This window comes from Mauremys reevesii, linkage group 9, assembly GCF_016161935.1.
Source record: "Mauremys reevesii isolate NIE-2019 linkage group 9, ASM1616193v1, whole genome shotgun sequence".
NCBI classification, from domain to species: Eukaryota; Metazoa; Chordata; order Testudines; family Geoemydidae; genus Mauremys; species Mauremys reevesii.
Genome location: NC_052631.1, coordinates 22,206,056 through 22,232,427, shown reverse-complemented (window position 1 = coordinate 22,232,427; position 26,372 = coordinate 22,206,056). Strand labels below are relative to the sequence as shown.

The 26,372-nt window shown below is 40.1% G+C and overlaps 2 protein-coding genes across 4 annotated transcripts in view; one reads left to right on the top strand and one right to left on the bottom strand.

The window, feature by feature from the left end:
• The window catches only part of GFM1 (G elongation factor mitochondrial 1), a 45,456-nt gene extending 19,494 nt beyond the window's left edge, over nucleotides 1–25,962 (top strand). For all 3 annotated transcript variants that reach the window (XM_039489987.1, XM_039489986.1, XM_039489988.1), the window contains exons 10-18: nucleotides 483–584; nucleotides 2,244–2,300; nucleotides 2,904–3,041; nucleotides 4,429–4,511; nucleotides 15,468–15,630; nucleotides 16,963–17,107; nucleotides 19,813–19,973; nucleotides 20,774–20,827; nucleotides 25,524–25,962. In XM_039489987.1, coding sequence (XP_039345921.1) covers nucleotides 483–584; nucleotides 2,244–2,300; nucleotides 2,904–3,041; nucleotides 4,429–4,511; nucleotides 15,468–15,630; nucleotides 16,963–17,107; nucleotides 19,813–19,973; nucleotides 20,774–20,827; nucleotides 25,524–25,655 — 1,035 coding nt within the window. In that variant the 3' untranslated portion in view covers nucleotides 25,656–25,962. The remainder of the gene's footprint in view (nucleotides 1–482; nucleotides 585–2,243; nucleotides 2,301–2,903; nucleotides 3,042–4,428; nucleotides 4,512–15,467; nucleotides 15,631–16,962; nucleotides 17,108–19,812; nucleotides 19,974–20,773; nucleotides 20,828–25,523) is intronic.
• On the bottom strand, nucleotides 4,535–14,475 carry LXN (latexin). Its single transcript, XM_039489997.1, has 6 exons — nucleotides 14,168–14,475; nucleotides 10,424–10,486; nucleotides 9,514–9,691; nucleotides 8,875–9,011; nucleotides 5,987–6,049; nucleotides 4,535–4,891 (listed from the first exon to the last, which is right to left on the bottom strand). Exons 1-6 carry the CDS (start codon nucleotides 14,294–14,296, stop codon nucleotides 4,793–4,795), a joined length of 669 nt encoding a protein of 222 aa, XP_039345931.1. The 5' UTR covers nucleotides 14,297–14,475; the 3' UTR covers nucleotides 4,535–4,792.
• Nucleotides 25,963–26,372: the final 410 nt, after the last annotated feature.

Below are 26,372 nucleotides of genomic sequence, written 5' to 3'. Positions count from 1 at the left end.
GGAGAGAGTGCCATAGGACACAGGGTCCTGTCTCTCACAACAAAAACATCAACAGCAGCCTTTTATACCTTTTACAGACACAATTTAACAATATATAGATAGTAAAAAAAAAAAAACATTTTTTTTATTTATATAAAAAAAAGCTTTATCTTATTGTCTCAATCCTAAGAAAAAAAAGCCTGCATTTTGGTTAGTGATTGCAAGGTCATAATAACTTTGTACACAGTTCCTGTCCTGTTCAATCCTTGTTAATTATTACAGACTAGATAACCTCCTGAGGTCCCTTCCAGCCCTGATATTCTATGAAAGCTGGAATGTTAAAGTAGTTGGACTCTTAAGCCCCTTTTGCAAATCCCACCCCAGCCCTTTTTATCATAGTTCTTTCCACTTGAAACCAAATATAGCTATGTGTGTATATTAGATATGCTTTGCCATTTCCTTTCAATACCCTGTACATACCTAACCTGACTTTCTCTTCTTAGGATGTAGATGAAGTTTATGCAGGAGACATATGTGCATTGTTTGGAATTGATTGTGCTAGTGGGGATACATTCACTGATAAAACCAGTACTGACATTTCCATGGTAAGTACTACTTTTTTCATGGACCTGATCCATCACACCTTGAGACTTAATCGGGTTTTTATTCTTTCAGTTCTTAAGCCACTTTACTTAATTTAAATGCTCTGTTTATTCAGACAAAGGATATCCAACTGAAAATAACTTTTAGAAACATTTCTGATGCCAGTTTAGATTCCTTAAAAATGATACAAGCATGTAAAATTGTGGTATGTATGTAGGCATGTATATAAGATATTATACACACACAATACCACATCAGCTCTCGGGGAGGTATAATGTCAGTTGGGTATAATAGGTAAAATGTTTTTTGTGTTTGTCAATATAAATAGAAAATTTGGAGTTAAAAACATGGAAGCCAAACCATTTAACTAACTAGAAGAGCCACAGTCCAGAAAAAAGGTAACTTCACATTCAAGCAATAGTATTAGAAATATTTTTCTTATAATTACTGTATGTATTAGAGTACAGTTTTGTCATGGTCTTGAGAGGAACTAACAGAATTTAGTAGGAAAATTGGGAAGGAGCCATCGTGCTTTAAAAATATGTGATAAGACAAAGCGCTTTAAAGAGAGAGAGAGCTGTAACACTAATGCAGATATGTTGGTGGTTTGTCATGTACAATATATAAAATCATTTATCATCATCACTCCCATAACTGCATTGGTTGTTGGGGCATCCTCATTGATGAGCGATCAGCCATTAAATCATTAGCTTACGATTTTAAAACCTTTTTGATATACATAAAAGAATTGTAACTAGTCAGTTTCCTTTACTATGTTTGAAATGATGTTAGGTCAGAAGGATTCTTGGTTCTAATACATGTCCACTTGTGGCAGTGTTTATCCAGTATTATAATTCAATAAAAAAAAAATTCTCCCCATTACCCGAAATATAAACGTTTACAAATATCACTCACTCATGCTTGCAAAATAATCGAATACGTTGTATATATGAATGTGTCATGCTCACCTCATCCCACTGTCCTTCAGCAGTTATTGCATAAGATTTGAGCTTGGCAAATGGGCAAGTTCTTATCCCTTTCCTTCCACCTTAGTACTCTTCCCTCCTTCCTTAGGAGGGTTGGTGGTGATCAGGGTAGTATTCTAGTATAGATTTAGATCTCTTCCATGCACACCCTTCATTCCCAATGCCGTAAGACACAAGCCCAAACTACACACAGTAGAGAGTGGGTCAAAGACAGAGTGACAGTCTTAAATCTGAATTTTCCTGGCTTTGTGATTGTAAGAATATAACATTATTTTAATTGAACTTTTACCTAGACATATAAATATCCATTTAAAAAGTTAAACGTTTAAATGATTAAAATTGTCGTTTAATCTGTTAAATGATTAAAGGGAGGGGAGCTAGGGCGGCTGGGGTTGGCGGGCCGGCGTGGGGCTGCTCCGGCTGGTGGGGCAGGGGTTAACGCTTAGGTTCGGTTAACCAGGGAGACTAATGATTACCAGTTTACCGTTTAGTATTTTGCATCCCTACTTTTACTATGTTAGATGTAAATCTGAACAAGACCATGTAATAAAAATAGTCACCTTTGTTTGGAACCCATAGTCTCTGGGACCAAAACTTCAGTTTTCTGCTATGATCGCATTGCCAGCTGTACTGAAACGTATTTATTTGACAACTGTTCCTTTTTAACTACTACAGGAATCGATTCATGTCCCTGAACCTGTCATTTCAGTAGCCATGAAGCCTTCCAACAAGGTAAGAGCCTGTCAATCAAATTTATAGCCAATAATACAAAACTTTCAGTCTGAGTTCCCTCCCCTATCATTCTACTCTTGTCATTTTACAGTTTATTGAGGGAAACACTCTGGATTTGTCTATGCTGTGAAAATGAGTGGTGTCTTAAAACATGTTAGCTGATGCATTTATCAACATGCTACTCATATTGTTTAACATGTGAATTAAATGTGTTAGCTGGCCCTGATTAACTTTAGGGATTTATCTACATTAAGAAAAGGCTATCCGCTAAATCAAGGTAAAAGGTGTTAACCTGCACGTTCACTAAGGAATAGATTGGGGTTAGCTAACGCTGACCTAATCATGACCTGTTTTCCTACTCTAGGGGTGTTCTTGCTTTGTGGTATGGCACATGCAGGCACACTTACAGGAGTTTGGAGAATGAACCTGATTATAAGCTGATGGATCTGTTTGGGATGGCAAATCCATGCACCTCTTATTGGGAGGGAACGGTGCTAGCTAGTTAGGATGAACTTTTCAGACCTTTCTATCATCTGCTGTTCATAGAATGTTGAATAAAGTTAATTTATTTTGCATGTGTGTACTTTTTTTTTTTTTTTTTAGAATGACTTAGATAAATTTTCAAAAGGCCTGAACCGGTTTACAAGAGAAGATCCTACCTTTAGAGTCCACTTTGACAATGAGAGCAAAGAGACCATCGTTTCTGGAATGGGAGAACTGCACTTGGAAATCTATGCTCAGGTGATTATAGAAACTGAATCTGAGACCTATGCAGTTGAGTCTTGGTTGGAGAAAGTATTGCTCTTTACTTTCTGCCCTAGGATATTGTGTAGTGTTGCTGTGCACTTTAAAAACATCTGCCGCAATCTTTCATGTAGGTGGGCTAAGTGATCACAAGATACAGGCCCTGATTCTGCAGTTGTGAATCACTATGCTTGTGTGGTGCCAATGGGTAGAGTTTGGGTGGAAAGCTGTTTTGAGATTTCAAAAATTTCCCACTGCACATTGGGATGAAACTGATCTTTTGACATGTGTTGTTAAAAAAAAAGTCAGCAGCCAATAGCCTGGTAATTGGGGCAGTCACCTGGGATGACTTGGACATAAGTCCAAGTTCATGGTGTGAATTAGGCAGAGCAGAGATTTGAACCAAGGTTTTCCACATTCTGGGTCTGAGCCACAATCACACCCATCCTGGATTTGAGAAACCTTGATGAAAGTATCATCAGAACTGACCTTTTCCTGTGAAAACATCCATTTTGATGAATCGTCAATTTCCAATGAAAAACCATTTCCTCGAAAAATTCCTCACAAGCTGTACTAGCAGTGCTCTGCAAACGTGCACAATTCCACTTGTTTAGATCCAATGGAGGGTTGGGGCCATAGTTCATGAAGGATTTTTGGATCTCCAGAATGAAAAGCACTAAAATATTAATGCAAATAATTATTGGCTGCTTAAGTTGGTGGTTTAATAAATGTCTAGATATAGATGTTGGTACATTTCTTTAGTCATCTTTCCTGGGCATTAATAGTTTTAGTTGAAGGCTTTCTTCAAAATCAGGCTTTGGTCTGAAATTTTTTACCTATTAGTACAAACACCACCTAAGATTACTATAATTAAAATTTCAGAAGAGTACTTTCTTCCCTGTTTGCTCATTTTGTACATTTGACAGCCTTTTGTTTACAGTGAATGTCACCATAGTCAGTTTCCCCTGTTTAGGAACAGAGAGGAGAAAAAGCTCTAAAAATTATAAAGGAAAATGGGTTGTAAAACTAATTGGCAGGAGGATCTGGAGTCTGTATGAGGTTATTCCCTTAAAACTAGTTTTGACTTTATAAAATGTATGGTATTTCAAGATGTCAGTGTCCCTTTAACAATTTTATGTAACCCTAAATGGAGCTGGCATTTTATAGAACATAGAAAATCTTGTACAGCTTAAATCTGAATAAGAATGTTGCTGTTACCTGTATTGTGGAGCACTTCCAGTTCAGAAGTTACTGCTCCTAAACAGGGATTATATCAGAATGACAGAGACATGCAGTTTGTTTTTTTCAAACTACTTCAATGACTGTGATCAAAGACATTGTCACTGACAGGAGCAGTCCTGGATTTTTTCTGCTTTCTCTGCAGCGAATGGAAAGAGAATATGCTTGTCTTTGTACCATGGGAAAGCCTAAAGTTGCCTTTAGAGAGAGCATAACAGCACCTGTACTGTAAGTATTCTCCCTATCCAGCATAATACACCAAATTAGCCAAGCAGTGAGACATTTTATTATATCTTCATCACAACATTTACACTACAGAGAAGAAATACATAACATTTATTTTGATTTGTTTGGGCATGAAGTAAAATACAAATGGAAGGAATAGAGGGTTTCACTGAGTGAGTGGGGATATTGTTTATCACTTAGTCTGTCTATACACCTGTCTGCATATATGACTTCTCCATCACCATAGCTTCTGAGCATCTATTATTGCCATACTGGATATGCTTCTAGTCCTGCTCTGCATGTTTTGGCTGACGGCTGTTCTTTATTACTTTAACTCCATGCTGTGGATGCCAAAGAACTTGCATTTGCCAAGGAATAATTTCCTGTGGATAAAACATACATAATGTACTGGAGAAGACTGGAAATTTTCTTAGAACAATACTGAACTAGAATACTGATTGCTGTTTAAGAAACAAAAACAAGTGCAGGACTTTAAAAGAAACAAAAACTGTGCTTTGTACTGCAATTAGTTGGCTAATTCCTTTCAGGAGCTTCCCTCCCCACTGATGGCTAAAGTATGTGTTGTTCACAAGATGCAAATATTAATGAAGATGCAGTGGGTGTCTGAATGGTAATATTTGTAATGGGAGGGGAATTTCATGTTATCTGTGTATGATTTTACACTAAACAGTATCTAAAGCTTTGAGTCTAAAACTTTTTCCTTAAATCAAATGCAAATTATTTTCTTTGTAAAAAAGATTTACCTGAGACACAGTGTAGTAAGATGATGCCATTTTGGGAACCTAAGGTGCTGCTGCCAGTGCCATGCCCAGTGTGTAGGGCAGCTCCATGGCCTAATCCAACAGTTCTTTGTGGACCTTGCCCTCCTGCTGGTTGGGTACACTGCTTATATTCCTTCTGGGCTATGGACCCCCCCCCCTCCTTCCCCATCTCTCTGGTTATCTTCTGTACCCAAATTTCTCCAACACATGAGCATTTTGGTCCTTGTGAGGGCATTTAAGCAGATCTGGATGTTTTTTGGCTCCTCTTCTTGTCCCCTTCAGACGTGGCCAGAAAGGGGAACGGACCACCCTAGCAATAATTTCCCCTTGATGTAGAGGTCTGAGAGCAGCTGCTCAAAGAACCTCCTCCACCTCACAGGAATGGCCCAGGAATTTCACCCTTTTCTCTTTAGTTTTTGTAGTCAGTTAGAATTATAACCAAAGAATTTAAGATCCCTGAAGCTCTGACACATAAGTGGAGACCCTTGATCTGCTACCTGCATACAAATGAAGGCAGAGTACTCTGGAGAATGCAAGGTGGATGGGGTCGTCTAGCTCTGTCATGCAGCCAGTCTACTGGTCCAAGCACCAGGGTGAAGGGGGAACACGTCAGTCTGTCTAATGTGGAGGGTTCTAGAAAGAGAATTCATAGGTGGTAATCGAATTTTCCCTTTTGCTTGACAATAAAACTTTTACCTGTGAAACAATATCATGAAGTAGGACCGTGTAGTCAAATTCCAAGTAATCATCGTTTCTTTTCTGGAACCAACATAAAGACAAGACAATAAGGACTGAGATTTAAGTTACCTTTTCATTTATAAAAACAGTCATTTAGTTGTACTTGGCGGCAATAAAAATGTCCGAAATGTTACAAAAGAGTAATGAATAAACCAGATGAAACTTAGTTTTGCTCTATGCTGCACTTCATTTAATCACATAATAACATCTGAAAGACAGAACACAAAGTTTAACTCCACACTGATTGCTCAAACAGCTCTGTTTATAAAGTCAGGCATGACTAATGTAATGTTCTCTTTCAAGGGAAATACTGGGTTTATTTTCCAAAACAATTTGACTTTTTTAGTGTTGACTCATTTTCCATTTACTTATGTTGCTATAGAGACTCTTTGCTTTGGTTGTGTGTTTAGATTTTTGTGACTGTGAATAATTTAGGATTTGGGCAAAGAAGCCGAGGAGAGCAATTGGTCATTTAAGAAAATCCAAAGTTACATGGGAATGATAAACAGCAGCAGAAGCTAGTACATATTTTAGGGAAAGCAAATCTTGCTACAAAAATACCTGATTTGGGAAACTAGCAGCAGCAATCAGTTGGATTAGTCCTCCAACAGCTGATACTACTGTCATTATATAATCTTGGATGGGAGAACACTGCCAGATGGAATCCCATAGAAGTTAGTTCTGTTTCTGTTGATACTAAACACTATTACGATACCTCTTGTTTCAAGCGTAGCAAATGTTTGCATGTGCCATTGTCCAGTCAATTGGGGCAGTTAATCACTATGTCCATAATATATGAATATTTCAAGGCCAGATCTAATCTGAAAGGTGTTGGAATTTAGAGAAATTGTATCCTCTTGCATAAATGTTGGGTATAGGTGTTTAAACTTCACCATGTAGAGATAAGAAAAAATTGTTCCCTTGGGTGAAGAGGTTAGAGCAGGGATGGACAAACTTTTTGGCCCGAGGACCACACCTGGGTATGGAAATTGTATGGTGGACCATGAATGCTCATGAAATTGGGGGTGGGGTGCGGGAGCGGGTGAAGGCTCCAGCTGGGGGGTGTGGGCTCTGGGCTGGGGATGAGGGAGTTGGGGTACAGGAGAGTGCTCCAGGCTGGGACCGAGGGGTTTGGAGGGCGGGAGGGGGATCAGGGCTGGGGCAGGGGGAGGGAGTCAGGCTCTGGGCGGCGCTTACCTCAGGCAGCTTCCAGAAGCAGCAGCATGTCCCCCCACTCCGGTTCCTATGTGGAGGCACAGCCAGGCAGCTCTGTGCGCTGCCCCATCTGCAGGCACCGCCCCTGCAGCTTCCATTGGCCGCGGTTCCTGGCCACTGGGAGCTATGGGGGCTGTGCATGGGACAGGGACAGCGTGCGGCGTCCCCTGGCTGCCCTCACGTGTAGGAGCTGGAGTGGGGACATGCTGCTGCTTCTGGGAGCCGCATGGAGCGGGGCAAGCCCCCGACCCAGGCAGGAGCTCGAGAGACAAATGCATCTGGAGGGCCTGATGCAGCCCTCGGGCCATAGTTTGACCACCCCTGGTTTAGAGGAAGCAGGGGGATGTAGCCTCCCAACTCCAGGGATCTGTGAGAAAGGGAACTCCCTCTTTGCTGCTCCTATGACCTGTCGTCAGCCTCTAAATCCAATCCCTACAGCACATGCATTTCTGCAGGTTTCCAAGGAAGAGGGAAATGATACTTTCGTGTTGGCATTCCACACATTCAATAAGGATCTCTTCTGCTTGCAAGAAGAGACAATAAGGCCCTGGTCTCTCTTACTTCTTTGTTTTTGCACCTAATAACGGTGAATAGAATGGGACTTTTCAAAAGTGCCTAAATGAGTTAGGAGCACAGATCCCACTAATTTCAAGATCTCAAGTCTGTAAGGTGTGCTAACAAGGAAAATAACTTGTAAATGAAATTATGTTAATAGGGTGAGACATGCCAGGCACTGCAGGAAGTCTCTCCATGGTAACATGTTATAAGAGATGGGTGTGGATGGCAGAATACACAAAAACAGACCAAAATCTAAGGATAAATGAAATCTGATAATTCCAGTTACCAATAATTTATCTTAGCTCTGTATGAAAGGAACACAACACAGATCTGAAATTTAATTTAATTTAAGTGTTATATGGTGTCTGCTTTTCCCTGTTCTAAAATTTATCTGTTGCAGACAGTTGTGTTAAAATCCACACATGATCCACTCCTGCTCCAAGTCAGCCACCAGAGGGAGAAAAGCTAATTAACAAATTCTGTTCCCAGAATGATACGAACACCACTGAAGTGGTGATGCTCAGGTGATTAGTCTGTGACAGTTTTTCATACCCAAAGTGAGTTTGTGACTCTGTGTTCCTTTCACATGCACAGCCTCAGCTGAGTTAATTGCACATATTGAATGTCCAAAACTGGGCTTTGAACATGTATGATGGCCCCTTAGTTGTTTAGACTACAACAGCATGATCCTAAATGATATGCCAGTTGTGGTTATTCTGAATGTCAGGTCCTATTCTGTGTTCCAGTGTCCAGGATTAACATGTTTGAATTTTAAGTTGTCTCACAGTAATTGCAAAAGAAAATCCATATTTCTTCTTGGCAAGTAGACAATAGAAGCAGGGAGTCAACAGATCTCCACTTGCCTAAACACCATCTATGGTTTTTCTAAGGAAACTTATACTCGGACAAGTTGACATCTCTTTCTGGTAAGAAAGCCACAGGGTCTTTTGGCTGTGGCAGATGGGTTACTTTTGACTAACTTGAAAAGCTCGAGTATCCTTACACAGCAGCTTCTCTGAATGTATTCCTAATTATTATCATCATCCCAGTGCATTGATAGGTGCATTACTTACCACCTGCCTGACATCTCTGATTTGAACCAAATTGTACAATGTGTTTTCAGTGGAGTTCTGCCATATTATATAACCACAGGCCACCCGGGCTAGATGGCTGATGGGCTCCATTTCTGGGGACGTGTTGCCATAATTGTCTGAGAACCAAAGCAAATAATCTGTATTAAATGTGTGAAAATCTGACAAATTGAAACTCATTCAGTCTCACCCTAGTAGGTAGGATACTGGACTAGGAGTCAGGAGAGCTGGGTTCTGTTCCTGGCAGACCTGCTGTGTGACCTTGGGAAAGGTCTGTTTCTACCCTTTGTTTGGCTTTTCTATTTAGGTGGTAAACTGTTCAGAAGAGGGATTATCTATTCCAGTGTTCAAATACAGAGCCTTGCACAATGAGGGCCTGGTCTCAGTTGGAGCCTCCAGTAGCTACTGTAATGCTAACAACAGTGATGAGCCGTAAATTTTTAAAGCAAAGCAACTAGCCTAATAAGTATTCAGGAAAAGAACAATTTAAAAAAAAAGTTATTGAAAGTCAATCTCAGCACATTCAAAACAAATGAACGCTTGCTGCTGCTATGCTTGACACTAAAGTTTGAATGAAGAAGGTGAAGGTTTCTGCCAAAATCCCTTCCCTCATCTTCATACCTGGAATATTTTGTGCAACCAACGGTTCTTGAAGGCTCTTGATTCTGTTGTAAAATTTGTTATCTGCTTCATCTGTGTTCTTCCCAAATTCTCCTTCCACTGTAAAATGCACTTGTGGCGCAGTACGTTGGTTGCTCAGAAGATAAAGAATTTCAGCAGTGCAGTTAATGGCATTGTCCTGTTACAGAAATAGTTTTAAAATGGATTTAATCCATTTTAATAAAGTAAAATAGACAGTTAATACGTAGAAAACTCCACAATGCATCTATTTTACTGTTTTATGTATTAGCCATTTTTTCTGCAAGTCTGATGTGTGTGAGTATGTGCAGACTATTTCATTAAGATTAAAGCAGGGTCAAAATCTTAATTACCCTTAAAATATATTCACAAACTTTCTGTGTAGTTTATATAGAACATGTCGAAGCTATATATTTAGTGATGGTGCTTTCCCTTTTATATCAATTTGACACAATATTCTGCTTGTTGTTTAGATAGAGAAATATATTCAAATGAGGTCTGCAAATTGAAGATGTAATCTAACTCACAGTGGATGACACTAAGACATCCTTGTTTTTAATATGCTAATTGCCTTTCTCAACCAATTGCCATACCATGGTATTGTACAGCAAAAAGTGACACTTCAGGGCTTTCATGGTGCAAAAACTGGCTGTTTCTTCTTTTGGTTAAATCCAGTCCTATGGCCTGATTAGCAATGAGGGGAGCTCTGAAATTTGTGTATTGTGCTCCAGTTTTACAACCAGATCACTTTCAAATGATTATTTACTGATACAGTCTACAAGCCTGAACAGAGAGCACGGCTCCCTTATGCTACGTGCTGTCTACATGTATAATTAAAAGATGATTCTTGCCCTAAAGAATTCACAATTCAAGTATATAAAGCAGAACTCACCTTGTGGAGGATATCTTCCAGTGAAAATTTAAGGTGGTATTTATGCCCAACATCAGGAATGTCCTAAAGTGAGGAAATATTTTTAAAAAGTTTAACTGTTCTATCTTTAATCCTCCTTATTTCAGATTGTTCAGGTTATTCCTGTGAAGTATGACCATGCACAGTGCTACTCTGTACAGTACATATTTAACTCTTTACTTATCTTTTGTGTATATGTGACCAGACTTAAAGGTTAGTCATTTAATACACAGCACCAATGTTCCTGGTGTCACATCTGGTTAGTTATCCATGGTCCAGTTTATTTAAAGTCCATTTGGGTGAAATACATCCAGTGCAGAGGGAACATGCAGAGTCCTACCTGCCACATAAAACCCATCCTTACTGCTCTTAAGCACTACAGTATTACAAATAATAATAGCCTTGTGTGGACCATGTGCATTGGGTGACTTCCACCCTCCAGGAATTAAGAATTGTATATGGTCTTAAAGTATTTGAACTGTAAAATGAAAACACTATAGAATAGCATAGACTTATCCTCACGACTCAGCTAACTGCGTTCTGGAACATGGTACAGTCTTAAATCAAGAGCTGCTCTGTGCTGAGAGAGTCCCAGCTGTTCTGATAGTAACCATGACAATATCTTTTCAGCGTTCTTGGTGGAAAGGTGATAACTGATTCCTCAGCCAATACAGACAGAGCCTAAAATCCCATCAGTACAGTAGGAGCTGCAGTGTTGGGCACAGTTACTACACAGTAGTCCTTTCCCTCTCCCCAACTCTACTAAACATGTTTCATACTAGCATTGTAGGTGGAATCAAGCTATGTTCCTGAACTGTGCTACCTCCTTGGGCACTAGCAAGGCTGCTGCACACGTTGGAACATAGTTCATTCATACCTACACTATTTTAATCACATTGTAACCAGGTATCTCAACACAATAGATTGTATAGTACAGGAAGTGTTGAACCGGAGAACAGTCTTTGCAAGAAGTTACCACCACCAGGTTATTTATGCTTTCTCTGCTGCTTTGATCTGATATAAAAGGACATTGTCTGAGGAGAGGGCGGTGCAGCTGTAATAACAGCTTTATCTCCATACTTCAGAACTACAAAAAAGAAAATGGGCACAAGCTAATTATTATTCTTCAGACTGTGCCAGTAATGGGAGCAAGGCCACTTAAGACATCTTTGAGCAACTGGTGCATGGGACCTTTGAGCAGATCTGTCCCAGCTATTATCTGTAACGGGTCGGCAACCTTTCAGAAGTTGTGTGCTGAGTCTTCATTTATTCACTCTGATTTCAGGTTTCACGTGCCAGTAATTTTAATGTTTTTAGAAGGTCTCTTTCTATTAGTCTATAATATATAACTAAACTATTGTTGTATGTAAAGTAAGTAAGGATTTTTAAATGTTTAAGAAGCATCATTTAAAAATAAATTAAAATGCAGAGCCCCCTGGACCGGTGGCCAGGACCCGGGCAGTGTGAGTGCCACTGAAAATCAGCTCGCGTGCCGCCTTTGGCACACGTGCCATAGGTTACCTACCCCTGATCTGTAAGAACAACGAAGAAAAAGCTCAAAGCTGTGACAAACAGGTTTATTAATACTTTGCATTTCTATTGTGGTCCATTTTCAAAATGCACAAACAGTGACTTAATCCTCACTACACTCTTGTGGAGAATTGTTTCAGTGTTAGTCAAGTCACTTGTCCAAGGCAACATCATTATCAGGTAAGAGTCAGGATTAGAATTCGGGAGCTCCTGGCTTCCTGATGTGCTGAATCCAGTAGACAATTCAGCGTACTTATCAAATAGATGTTTGTGCAGTATAAAGCAGCAGTTTGGTTATTGATATGTAAGTTAATCTGTAACTCAAGTTACTAAAGGCACAGTCTCAAACATGACTTTCATCCATGCATAGTAGTCTCCTAAAGAGGGGAGTTGAAGTGAGAATGAGAGGAAGTATGGCAGGTTAGGGGTTAATGCACTTCAGTCTGGAAAAAATCCAACGTTCTGTTACTTGTGGAGCCAGACCTGGAATAACTATCAACAATGATCCTTTCTGGATTGAGGAGAGTTACAGAATTCCTGTATGGAAGGAAGAAACTCTTGAAAAATGCCCACAAATAATTAAGTCATTGATCAGTGTTTTATGGTGACAGGTAGAATGGATAGGGGAGCTGGTCTCTGTGGAGGGGAGAAAGGATTTTAATCTTCCCTGACACAGGGAAAGATCAATTCTAAGAGGTAAATCAGATCTTTTTAGAGAAAGGTGTAAAAGCAGTTTTGTTCTTTCCTGCTAAGTGATGAACAAGAAATCCCACTTTAACTGTTAAAACCTCCTTTTCCTTCCTCTCTTCAAAAGAAAATACCGATCGGCCCAATACAGCACCACCTCACTAATACAAATCTTTTTACAATTCACATGAATAAGTAGTCCAACCAAACATCTCAGCAAAAACTATAGTAGAGGGGTTAGTAAGGGTTTATATTTTCTTATTAAATTATTAATTTTTTAATATGCCAGTTATTATGAGCAGATTATGAAGCATTATAACAAAGTGCAATTGTCAAATAAGTTCACAGTGTTAGATGTATACTTAGGATTTTTAGTCCTTTTGTTCATCAAAACTTAAACAAATGTACGCAAAATTGAACAACTCCCAATGGGCCGCCCAGTCACTGAAAACAGTCAAGTTCTAATGTAGGCATCTTACATGCGCACATACACTGAGTAGATGGACTTTTAGGCTTTGGTCCTGCAGACATGTACATACATGCATGTGCATAAGTCCTTGTAGAATCTAAGCCTTCAAGTGTCCACAGCATCTTCTGTTTCTCTTTTAATGTGAAGTTATGTGCTTTGTTTCTGATGTATGAAGGACTGAGCAGGGGGAATTTTAAAACACAAAGACCACATCACAAATTCTGGGAGCCATTTAAGAGCAGAATTAATTTGTAACACATTTATTATTGGAAATACCCCACTGAAATCCATGAGATTTTAAATTATAAATTTGGCATTCTTTTTATTTCTCTCGTTGTGGCGGTGGTGGTTTATGTTTCCAGGCTTTTATTTGCAACCATGAGGGCTATGTTATTTTTTTTAATGAAAGCTGAGAACTGTATGACTCCAGGAACTGGGGCTTTAGGCAAAACACCAAATATAGCAATACTCAGGATAAAATCAGGAGCCTGAGTAACACTGTAGTTTTACCTGTGTGGACACTTTTTTTTTTTAAGCCATAGCAGAAAACCATAATTTAGCCTAAATCTTCCTGGGTTAAAACTTGGTCTTGTGTGGGAACAATATTTTAACATTAGAAGATTAAGTCTATGTGACTTAAAGATATATATTTAATGTCCTGACACACAAGACTAAAGGAGGCTAGAATATGGCTATTTTGTAGCCTACCTGGGGGCCTTAGTATTGGCTGGCTGGTAAATACTCAGTTACAGCACTGCAAAGGAGCAGCTCTGGTATGGGTGTGACGCTGCAATGAGACTCCCCGGGGCTGCGAAACAGGACTCTACCTGCCCGGGCTCTGCGTTCTCCTAAATCAGCGCTGAGCAGCGGAGTAGGTAGTGGCTCGAGCAATCAGCCAGCACGGAAACTAGCCTATCTCCGCCGTATATGCCCTCAGCTGTGTCCAGCTTTCCAGACCCAGGCTAATTTGTTCTAGTGCATGTGCGGGGTGTTTCTGGCCAGTCCCTCTTCGCAGTGTTGTCCCCTCCGCACGCACTCACCTCCCTGCTGGCTTTGGTCACCTCCTGCAACATAAAGATCTTACTGGGGCTGCCATGCTGGTAGTTGATGTAGTTCACAGCTACGACGGCTGCTCTCGTAGCTGGGTAGTGGGACGGGGGGATCTCCATGGAGCAGGGTGCTTTACTTGCTAGCGCAAGTGGGAAAGGCGAGGCCGGAGCAAGGATCACGCAAGGGGAGTGTACGATCCTTTCAGCTTCCGCGAAAGCAGGAAGCAGCCGCTACAGCCTCCGTGCCCAGCGGCGCGGCTGATGCGTGTGCACTGCTGGGCACTGCAGGTCACCTGTTAGTCACCTTGTTTCGGTGGAACAGGAAGAGCTGTGTTTTACTTTAGCTTTTGCGGAGGAGGAGTGGGGAGCCGAAGCAGCTGGGACAAGCTGATGTGGGAGGCTGGAAGGGAGGGTGTGTGTGTGTGTCACAATCCTTCTCCTTTGCAAATACTGCCACTAAAATGAACCTTGCCAGTGGGGGCTTCCAGTAGTGGGACTAGTCGAGTTTGTGATCAGCCCTGTCCCAGCCTCCCCTTTAGTGCCTGTTTCATAAATCCAGTCTCTGCTGTTACATTCTTTGATAATAATACATTTTATTATGCAAATTCATTTTGGGAGCTTATTCTGCCACTAGAAGCCCCAGCAGTGCATACTTGTTAGTATGAGGGACTACCTGGCTCATCCATGCTTAAACAGCTAATGCTTTATGAAAAAAAAAATTCTGTTTTGCAAAAATGTTGTCTATATTTTTCTTCATTCTCTGTACAACTAAGTGTCATTTGCATGACAACTTTCTAACAAGTTAATCCTGTCAAGGTTTTATTTATCTATCTGAACATCTCAGACATTTTTTGACATCCCAGTTTTTGCATCCACAAATTGATGTCACAGTTGAGGATTATGACTTCAAGTGGAGACTCAACAGCAAAAGAAAATGAATTTGGGGCCGCAAAAGAGTTCTGATTTCCATGCTAATATCCCATAAGGGTGTCTGTCGGCTATGTTTTGGTTTTTAATATAGAGTATTTTGGAGCGTTTGGACTGCAGTGACCTATAAAGTAGTATCCTGCCTTTTTTTACTCTCTTGTAGAATGGTGAATCATGTTGTTCATCATGTGCATCCTTGAATATTCTTGGCTATTGTTTCAATGATAAATAGAAATGCATAGCCATTTTGGTTATGCATAACTAAATAGGATAAAGCAAAATGTCAATAAAGGGACATATTCCTTTGGAATTCTGACTAGTGCATAGCTTCTATGATAGATAACACAGTCTTTTGTCTTTTTAGGTTTGACTATACTCACAAGAGACAGTCTGGTGGGGCAGGCCAGTTTGGTAAAGTAATAGGGTGTCTACAGCCTCTGGATCCAGAGAACTACACACAATTGGAGTTTGAAGACAGAACTATTGGAACAAACGTCCCAAAGCAGTTTATACCTGCTGTTGAAAAGGTGAAAAATATTTTCTAATATTTTGTATTTGTGATATAACAATTGCACAGTTCTTACCTTCCTCCTATTGTTATCCCTGAGGAGACCAATCCTGACCCATTGGAGGGAATGAGAGTTTTACTGTTGATTCAAGTTCAGGCAGGATCAAGTGATTTTGCTGTGTTTTGCCCAATTCCTAAGATTTCTATTACTAAAGACAATGTAAACAGATCAGTTTTCTCATTTTTGGCATGTGATATTCAGTGCAAGACAAGCAAACAAACAAAAAAGAACAAGTATCAGAGGGGTAGCCGTGTTAGTCTGGTTCTGTAGAAGCAGCAAAGAATCCTGTGGCACCTTATAGACTAACAGACGTTTTGCAGCATGAGCTTTCGTGCGTGAATACCCACTTCTTCGGATGCAAGTTATTTTTCAGATGTTATAATAAAACAATCCTACTTCCATTGAGACTGGTTTTCTAACATCCCCTTTCCTGAATGTAACTGCTTTGGGGTATGTATAACCAGCAGCAAATTCTAAAAATGTAGTGTGTCTGTGACATATATGAGATCTTTTTGTGCAGGAAACTCCAACTAAGTTAAATACCCTGAATAATTTCCCAAATGTCTCCACTGCGTGTGTCTTTTTTTATGTGGCTGTATAGTTTAGTACATATAACTTTTAATATTAGCATGTTAATGTCAATGTCTCCATCATAGCACTGCTGTACCATTTTATGTTGCTGTATTTCTGAATCTCTTATTAATTATGCAAACTGAGGTCATTCTTGGACACTTCCGTTTTGCACCCCTAACTTCAGTCACACAACAAAAGAAGGATTTTGGCCAACCACTGCCTAGAAAAAAGGTATGCTATCAAAAATGAAGGTGACATCTTTACTGGTGGTGAGCCTAGTCAAGCCATTCTCTCTCTTTTCAGGACGATACTTCAGATACCACAATCATGGGCAATCTCATAAAAACCTAGATAGTTTTTTTTTTTTTTTAAGTAAAACTTGTCCTGAATTCCTCACCAGAGCCCTCTTCCAAAGTGACAGCAAACCAAAGTCTAAGAAATGACAGTAAAAAGTTTTCACACTCTTCTGAGGGAGAAACATTCTTTCCTTTACTATATTATGTTTTTTGGGTCTTGTTTTTTCTTCTTGTCAAGTAATAGGACTAGAATTCTTAGTTTAGGATTATGCTTGCTGTGAAGCTTTTTCTCTTAGCAAAAGACTTAATGCTTAATCTCTGGAGGCAGTTTACTGTTCCTTACACACTGCCATTAACATTATCCTTTTTTAAAGCTGTATTTTGGGGTGAAAATTGCTAACTTTGAGACACTTCTCCACAGGGATTCCGTGAAGCATGTGAAAAGGGTCCTCTGATAGGTCACAAGATTTCTGGAGTCCGGTTTGTCCTAGAAGATGGTGCACATCACATGGTGGATTCTAATGAATTCTCTTTCATCCGAGCAGGAGAAGGGGCCCTCAAACAAGGTATCAACCACTTTGAAGATGTGCTGTTTTACATTCTTGTGATTGAATCTTTGTTAAAACCAAATTAAGCTGTTGATTTCATTTTTATGCTCCTTGCTTGCTTGCCTACTCATACACATTTCCCATTCAGAGGCAGTCGGCCAAATGTAACCTGTGTTGAGTAGTAGATGTGTAAGATTTGTAGAAATTCCAAACAGTCATTCTGAGGAATGTGACCTCACTCTTGAAGCTGTAGGAAAGATACAATGGACCCGTTTTGCATAGATCTTTGTGGGAACCACCCCTTTCCTAATCATAAACACCTGTAAGAGAAATTATGTTTGAACAGTCTCTCCTGGAATGTCATGCAGAGTAGGTAGCTGCTACAGTGGAACATTGGTTCCTTTAATGGTATAAAAATTGATGCTTTAGAAATGCTATTTGATAATAGACTTTATCAGAATGATTCACAGAATTGAAGAACAGAAAACTCAGAAACTCCTACCTAGACAATGGGCCAGATTCTGATCTTATTTACACTAGTGAAACTGAAATCAAAATCTGGCCTAATGTTTGTACATTTACATCCTAATTCATACTTCCTGAATGGCTCCATCTGGGCTTATATTAATCACTATCAAAATTAGATTGTACAGTCATATTTGAAAGAACATATACTCTGATATTGTAATGGTAAACTTAATCTTCCCTTGTATAAACGTTACAAATTAGTGAACGCACATGACATACCAGCTAGGGTAAGAGTTTGGCAACTTTTGAGAAATCAATAAAGGATTTCTTCTAGAAGCTGGTCTTCCAACAGTACTAAGAAGCTATTGATTCTAATAGCACTTGGGTTAGAAGGGATGGAAACTTTTCATAGCATTTAAACTCTGCAGAAATAATAAAACACTTGTCATAGGAACCTGCCCTGATCACTCAGTTCCAAGCAATTGTAATTGATTAGATTTAATTTCAAAGTCAAATACAACATCTCTGCACTGATCTCTTTTAAGATGGGTTTATGTCTCTGCTTCTTATACTACAAATTGTGATCATGCCTCCTCTCCATCCCTAAAACTGACAGTTTCAAATGCTTGTTGAAAAAGTTCTAAATGATGCTGCCAGATCTTTTCTGAATCTATCAAGCTGAAACAGCAAATAGAAGCCCCTTCAAAGTAAAACTTAGAAAGTATGATTTGTGTGTCAGACTTCTGTAGGGAGTTTTTATTTCCCCAAGGAAACAGGGAAGTAAATTTTTTCTAAGCGTATCTGTGATGGTATTTGACTGAGCCTAAAGTAAAGTAACCCGGCATCTTCAGGATTCAGGAAATTCCCCACTCCTAATGCAATTTCCAACCCCAAAAAAAAAATAATAATTAATTCCTCACCATTGAATCCATTGAATCTGCACCAGCATTTTCTAATCACTTTCCTCTATAATAAAAGTAAGTCGTATTGTGTACGACTGTCCTACAGTCTCTGTCTTCAAGGCACTCTCCTATTAGCAACAGTTGCCGAGAAATTCACACTGTGGGTCTGTAATGTGCACTGAATCATATGAAGTTACATTATGCCCTAGCTGACATTCTTTCTTCTTGCATCTCTTCTGATTCTATTTTTTTTATTTTTTTATTTATTCTTATTTCTTTCTCAAAAAAAATGATGACACATGACACAGTAACTCAATCAAGTCAAAGTCAAGAAAAACTAAATATATATATATCAAGTTGAAGTTATGGACATGATGGAATAATAACTGGGTGCAGTCTTGTGGCCTGTATTATGCAGGACATTCTGTGGCCTGTATTATGCAGACTAGACCAGTGGTCCCCAGCCCCCCTAAGGAGGCATGGAGAAATGTCTGGAGGGGTTCGGGGAGGGGGGGGGGCTGAGCCAGCCCCCACAGAGGGTGGGGAGGGAACACTACCCGGCCCTGCTCTGCCTCCAGGCCCACTCTGGCCCCAGCTGAAACTGTGACCCCACTTCCACTGCCGGCCCCTTGCCACAGCCCTGCTCCTGGCCAGTGTCCACGGCTCAGCCCCTGGCCCTGGCTCCAGCTCGGGCTCCACTCCCAGTCCCTGGCTGTGACTCTGCTCCTGGCCTGCGGGGCAGGGGGGCGTGGACACATTCCATCACAGGTAAGGGGAAGGCGCGAGAGGAAAAGTTTGGGCACCACTGGAGATTATCATAATGACCCCTTCTGGCCTTAAAATCTATGCTATAAAGAGTGCAAGTACTCACTGAGGGAGGTTGGAAGTCAAGGCATTCTTCTCCAGTAATGTAAGAAATACACTTAACATTAATCATGAAAGCTCTTGACATTGTTGTGCACCGGAATATTATGAATATCAAGTAATCACAGCCAGGATTCTCCACTAGTTCCTATGATGGTCCATGCAAAAGTATAACTCATAGCTAAGTGTTACCTTTCAAAACTGCCATGGAAATCTTCAAGCCCAGGTGCAACATCTGTTTTCTCACCGTTTACTGTCATTGTGATTATAATGGGAAATGAACACACTTGCCTGTCACTTTTGGCCTTATCCAAAGCACTTTGAAAAACTTGCATTGATTTCAATGGGCTTTGGACCAGGTCCTGTGGGGTAGTAGTTGAATAGAATTTTGCACGCCTGAGTTAGATAATTTTTGAAGAATGTGTAATATGCATGGATGAGGGAAGCATAAGGATGTGACTATTCCACTTCATCTTCCTTTTTATCCAGCTGTGGAAAATGCAACTGTGTGTATACTCGAGCCCATTATGTCTGTGGAAATTGTAGCACCGAATGAATTCCAAGGAGCTGTGATTGCTGGAGTTAATCGTCGTCACGGAGTGATCACAGGACAAGATGGAGTAGATGGCTATTTCACTCTGTATGCTGATGTATGTGCTATTTAGTGTGTCTAAACCTGTTTCCCCTTTCAATGACAGACCTAAAGCTGATTTACAAGAAACTTTATTTTAATATATAGGCAATTAGGTTAAGAACAGAAGCAATTTCTTGTTTCCTCTTCTGCATTATTATTAAGTCTGTGGCTGCTTTTTCTGAGCTCCAAATTTGCCCATATTAGTCTGATAAGTAAACCATATCCAAGGGATAAGTGTGGCCTGGTGGAAGAAGTTAAATGTCATTGTCATTGTATAGTAATATGTAGAACCATTTTTTAACCACCAGGACAGCGCTTTATCTCCATCTATAGCTTTGTCTACATAAGAAAAAATAATCCATTGCTGACAGTGGGTATCAGTAACATGTGCAGCCAAATCACTGCTTAACATGGTTTAAATGCAAGAACAGCCAAGGACAAACTTTTTCAGTGCTGTTTCAGAAATTGTGGTTAAAATCTGCAGCCCTGAGATATTGCCAACGGTGACCTCTTGTGTGGAACGACAGAGTACTGAGGTTGTGCCATTAAGCTAGCTGAGATGTCCTTAAACTGAAAATGTCCTTGTTTTCCTGCTGAGCGTAATGAAAATTAATGCTTTGAAATAAACACCATTTATAAAACCATATAAGAAAATCAATACTAAACACAAAGCGTAATTTTAAAAGTGTTACCAACTGGCTCTTTTGATGTCAGAGTAAAGATTAGGAGACTTGAGCCTTTAATTCAACATTGCATTGAAAAATTCCTTGCTTGCACAAGAATAACATGTATAATACAATTTAAATTGGATTTCAGGTGCCACTGAATAATATGTTTGGATACGCCACAGAATTGAGATCCTTCACAGAGGTAAGTCAGCAAATAACTCTGGATACTTTTTGTTGAAGTATATTAGATTTACAGAAATAAGCATCTGAAGATGTGTGCTTATCAGTGGGAAACAATGGTGACAGCAACAATAGAAAAGAGAATCCAATTAGGGAGTAGAATTATAATATAAACATGTGCATAGCTAATGTAGTTTATTCAAGAGTACTCAACTTTATTAATTTCTACAGCAGTCAGAAGCTGTACAGGTGTTAGACACTTTAGGACAAAAATGGGCCAAAGATGCATGCGATGAATTATTTGCGATGTAATATTAGACACAACAATTGTAAGTGAGAGTAATAATTGGTAGGGAGGGGATGGAGTAAAGGAAGACGTGGGTTATGGTGATCTACAGTTAAAGTAACTCCTCACTTAACGTTGTTTTTATGTTCCTGAAAAATGCAGCTTTAAGTGAAACGATGTTAAACGAATTCAATTTTCCCATAAGATTTAATGTAAATGCGGGGGGTTAGGTTCCAAGGAAATTTTTGGGGGCAGACAAAAGGCATTATATACTGTACTGTACTGTGGTTGGGAAGTGCCCCTGGCTTACCCCACACAAGCACAACCCGCTGCAGGCAAGGATGCTAGGAAGCACCTTCGCAGCAGCAGCGGCAGCTTCCCGGAGAAGAACAGGTGCAGACTTTGCCAGGAATACTCCAGGCCTGCCTCTTCCTGTCCCCGCTCCACTCCAGACCCACCTCTTCCCACCCCCACTCCACCTCCTCTCTGGAGCATGCCGCATCCCCGCTCCTCCCCTTCCCTCTCCCCCGGAAAGTCCTAAGTGCCGCCAAACAGCTGTTTGGCGGCACTTAGGACTTTCTGGGAGGCAGTGCTTCCTTGCTTCTGCCCCTCCCTCCCAGAAAGTCCTAAGCGCCACAAAACAGCTGTTTAGCAGCACTTAGGATTTTTTGGGCGGGAGGGGGAGGAGAGGGGAGACATGGTGCTTCCCCTCTCCTCCCCTGCCCTCCCAGCGCTTTGCGCTTAGGACTTTCTGGGAGGATGGGGGAGGAACAGAGACATGGTGTTTCCCTGCTCATCCCCCTCCCTTTCAGTGCTTCCGTGCCGCCAAACAGCTGTTTGGCGGCATTTAGGACTTTCTGGGAGGGAGGGGGAGGGGTGGAGACGCAGCGCTTCCCCACTCCTTCCCCTCACTCCCAGAAAGTCCTAAGCGCCGCCAACAGCTTTTTGGCAGTGGGGAAAATGTTATGATATACAAAGCACATGGGATCTTTATAAAGGAGAAGACAAAAACACTGCATTTGTTGAAAATACAACAGTTAGCATATGCTTTTTCGTCACACACACATATATACACACACACACAGAGTCCTGCCAGTGATGTTCATAGTTACCAGTTTGTTGCAGCTCGAGTCAATCTAATGGCCAGTTAGATTGAGCATGAGTGAGGAGCTGGGCTCTTGTCAGTCGCGATCCGATACTCATTAGTCCTTAAGTGGTGTTATCATTTGATGATTATTGTCAGGTTTCCCATCATTATCTTCTGTTTGTTGTCTCGCCTTTGGGGGTGCCTGCCTCACCTCTGAGGTCGTCAATGCTGCTAACATGTTTAGCATCAGACACAATGGATGTTTTCTGATTGTCTCCTGGTCTTTCCAAGTTTCTCACTTTTTCTTGACCATCTGGACATTTGTGATGGCTTTCACACCTTTTCTTTTTCTGATGCACACATTCCTCATTCACAGAAACAGTCTCTTACAGAAACCTCCAGCGGTATATAGATAGCAGTATTATATATTCAGCAGAATACATTATAAATCAAGCCTTGCTAAATCTTATAACTAAAACAATTCACATTGGGGCTTCAGGCCCTCAACATTCCTCTAATCTCCTTAAAATAGACACAATACAAGATCCTGTCTCTTACTTACTAAAACCTTAAACCAAAGAAATGTATATTTAACTAGAGTGCCTAATTTGCAGTACATATAGGAAACCATAGTAGACATTATAACTTATCCTAAAACAAAAGGGTGACCATAATCAGTCATAAGGATTGTTTTGGTCTGTCATTCCTTTCTGCTATTCAAAAAGGGTGGCTGGCAGGATAAAATCAAATCATACATTAATTCTCATAGTACAATTGTAAAATCCTGGGAGGGAGGGGTAGGAGGCAGAGAAGAGGAACTTGTGCAATGCTCTCTTGTAAAGTCACTGCTTTTCCACAGAACCTTACAAGCAGTGGACAGAGCAGGCAGCCAAACGACATTGTGCAATGCTCCCTTATAACTTTAAATGAGCATGTTCCCTAATTGAGCAGCGACATCACTTTGAAACAACGTTAAGCGGGAGGACGTTAAGTGAGGAGTTGCTGTTCTCAAGTTGAACACGTACATTTTGATGTTATAGTTGGGTTTTTTAATTACTGTTGGGGCAACACAGAAGAAGGACTTTTAAGTAGTAGTTTGAATTAGGACAGGTAGGGGCATAGAAAAATAGAATTGGGGGGAGTTTCGTTCATGGAAAAAGGTACGGAGATGGAAGCAAATTGCACTGCCTTGCATCGGGCTATAAGGGGAATGGCTTAGCCATACAAACAGCCAGTTCCCTTGGGTGTCCAGTTCACTGTGAAGGTCCAGTAAGTGTTACACATCATGTATACTGTGGCATATCATCATCTAACTTGACACCATTCTGGAGATGGGCTCCAGATTCAACTGAGGCCAGGTCTTCTAAAAGGGGAGACCTCCCCAGAGTAACCAAATTTAGAAAGGCCTGTGCCCATTGGTCTGTCTGGGTCCATGGCAGTTTCCACAGAAAACAATACAACCTGCTGGCAATTGTATGCCAGTAATTAATAGTAGCAGTAACTCTTAGAAGCAATGCCTGTTGTGAAGTTTAGAAAGGAGAGTGAAAGGCTAGATTCTTGTATGATATGTTTGTACTTAATATGGTTATCGTCCAAGGCGCCTATGTTCTTGCCAGAGTTTCATTGCATGTAAACTTCCTGTAGCATTATGTTCTTTTAACAATAATAATTAATGATTTTAGAAACTTTAAATGTTTACAAATTGGCTGATATTCAAGCTGCAAATTCTTGGAGTTCTAGGAGATGGAAATTTCTCTCTTGTAAGCAAAAAATGTTGGTGTTGCTGGATGGTTGAAATAAAAGGCCAGATCTTCAGCTGATGTAACAACAAGAAGAGTTATTTTGAAGTCAGTGGAGCTATGGTAATTTATACCACCTGAGACTCTGGCCCATAGTTTTCAGCTGATTAGAATATACAGAAAATGTACAGGTATTGTCTCCTTTGAGGAAGAGAGTCAAGTGGGGGTACCATAGAGTACTGAAGGAATCAAAGCAACATATTTCATACAATCTGCTTGAGGAGCCTAATCTCTCTAGGGCACTTTTTTCTTTTAGAAAAGAATGAAGAGTACTCGGAATAAACAGTTAATGGAACAGTATTGGCAGGACTGAAATTTGGAGAATTCTGCCATTTTTTCTCCCAATGAAGTTCTGTATGGCCCTGGTTCAAGAAAATCCCTATTCCATTGAAGTCAATGGGATTTATGCATGTGCATAAATCCATCCTTATTCTGGAAGTGCTTAAGCGTGGTCTAAAAATGTTTTTTTAAAATAAAGTATTGCTCCTTGGGCAATTCCACTCTATGCCCAGGATGCAGGGTATTGGGAGGAGGGAATATGGGGAAAGGGTGGGAGACAGTTGTCAGGGCAGGGCAAGTGAGAATTGAGAATTCTGCCTATTTTGAACCCCAGAGCACTGGTATGTTTTGCAGAAACCTACATTGTCTACACAGCTGGCGTCATTGCCACCAGCAGGTGTTGCTGTATAAATCCATGTTTGGTGGGATGCAGAAAGATACGTTAGACAGAAGGACACCTCCATATTTTACAGTCTGTAAACTGTGTTTATAGATGGGTGGGCTTTCACTTATGTCTTCTACAAAAGACAAATAATTATTGTTACAATGAAAATGAGAATCTGAGTTCTGATACCTCCTAAATATTTGCTTTGTCATTGCAGACTAATGATTTTCACATGCTTTGGGGGAAAAAAAATTCTTCCCTAATCTTAAGTGATAATGTAATGCATGAATTTAACACTCTTCTTAGTGTCTATCAGAATAAAAAAGCTTGGGCATAGAAGCTACTTTCCAAGTCGAATTTGTGTTGCCCATTTCAAATTTCTGTGCAAGTAATGAAGATCTTTGAAAGCAGCACTTCAGCAAGCAAGATCTCCATCTTTAACAATATGAATTTTTAAGACTGTATGTTGACTTAATTTCTAGAGTTACTTTTTACCAAGTGAGATATTTTCTGTACATAAATCACTCACAAATAGCAGCTCAACATTCTCTGTTACATGTAGATACGTCTACCTGTGAGGCGTTGAGTGGGTCATTATTAACAGCAGCATCATTCTTTTCCAAAAAAAGAGGAAGCAAAATTATAACCCAGTGATGGTCAGTTGGTTGTTATAAAACTATCTGTCTCGGCTCCTTTCCAAGAAAAATATATTGTATGTGAAATAAATCTGGTCTGACATTACAGTATGCTTCATTGTGTGGCTCTGCTTGCTTTACTGGCAGTTATTACTGCATACTGCTTTGCAGAGCACTGTGCAATCTAGCTGCCATGTATGTGTGTGTTTACAGTGTCCCTAACTTTGATTTTTTTTTCCCCCTTCAGGGAAAGGGTGAATATACAATGGAATACAGTAGATACCAGCCATGTTTACCTAGTGTTCAAGAGGACCTAATTCACAAATACTTAGAAGCAACAGGACAGCTTCCCGTGAAAAAGGGCAAGGCCAAGAGCTGACTTGCCTCCTCCTGAGTGTTAATTAGCAGCTTTCACAATCTTCGACAAACTCTTTCTCCTGCAAAGCTCTGTAACCTCAGTGACTCAACACATCCAGGGTGAACAGACGAATTCAGACTGTATCAGGACCTAATCTTTATTAAAAGCTCCTTCCTTTATGATACATTCAGAAGTTACCGGCGATCACGGCTGAAAAGGTCACATACATATTCCATTCTTTAGCAAAAAAAATCTATGTTAAATTATAATAATAATTTGTCTGAATTTTTTGTTTTAAAGCACTTGTATTAAAATGATGATGTAGTAATTATTTTATTTTGTTACTTCGGAAAATACGATACTGTGACTATTGTGCCCTATTTTGAATCCTCAAGGATCCCAGTTCAGAGGACTAAATTTACACAGCTTGATGGGCATCAGGTGGATGAATTCTTATCCAACAGAATGAAATTTGCCCTTGAAGGCTCTTCCCAAAACCAATCCCTTTGCTTCTGCAAGTCACTCATTAGCAATATGTGATTTCAGGAAGTGAACATAGATATTTATTTTACTCTGATTCCAAAACAAAATTCTAAGATTTTCCAAAGTCATAAATAATCCACCATCCAAATGTATCTGCCAATGCAATTTGCTGCTCAGCAGCACTGCTCAGGACAGATGAGCCCACTAGAGTGAATTTGAAAAAAATTGCCCAGGATTTAGGATTGTACCAGCCTT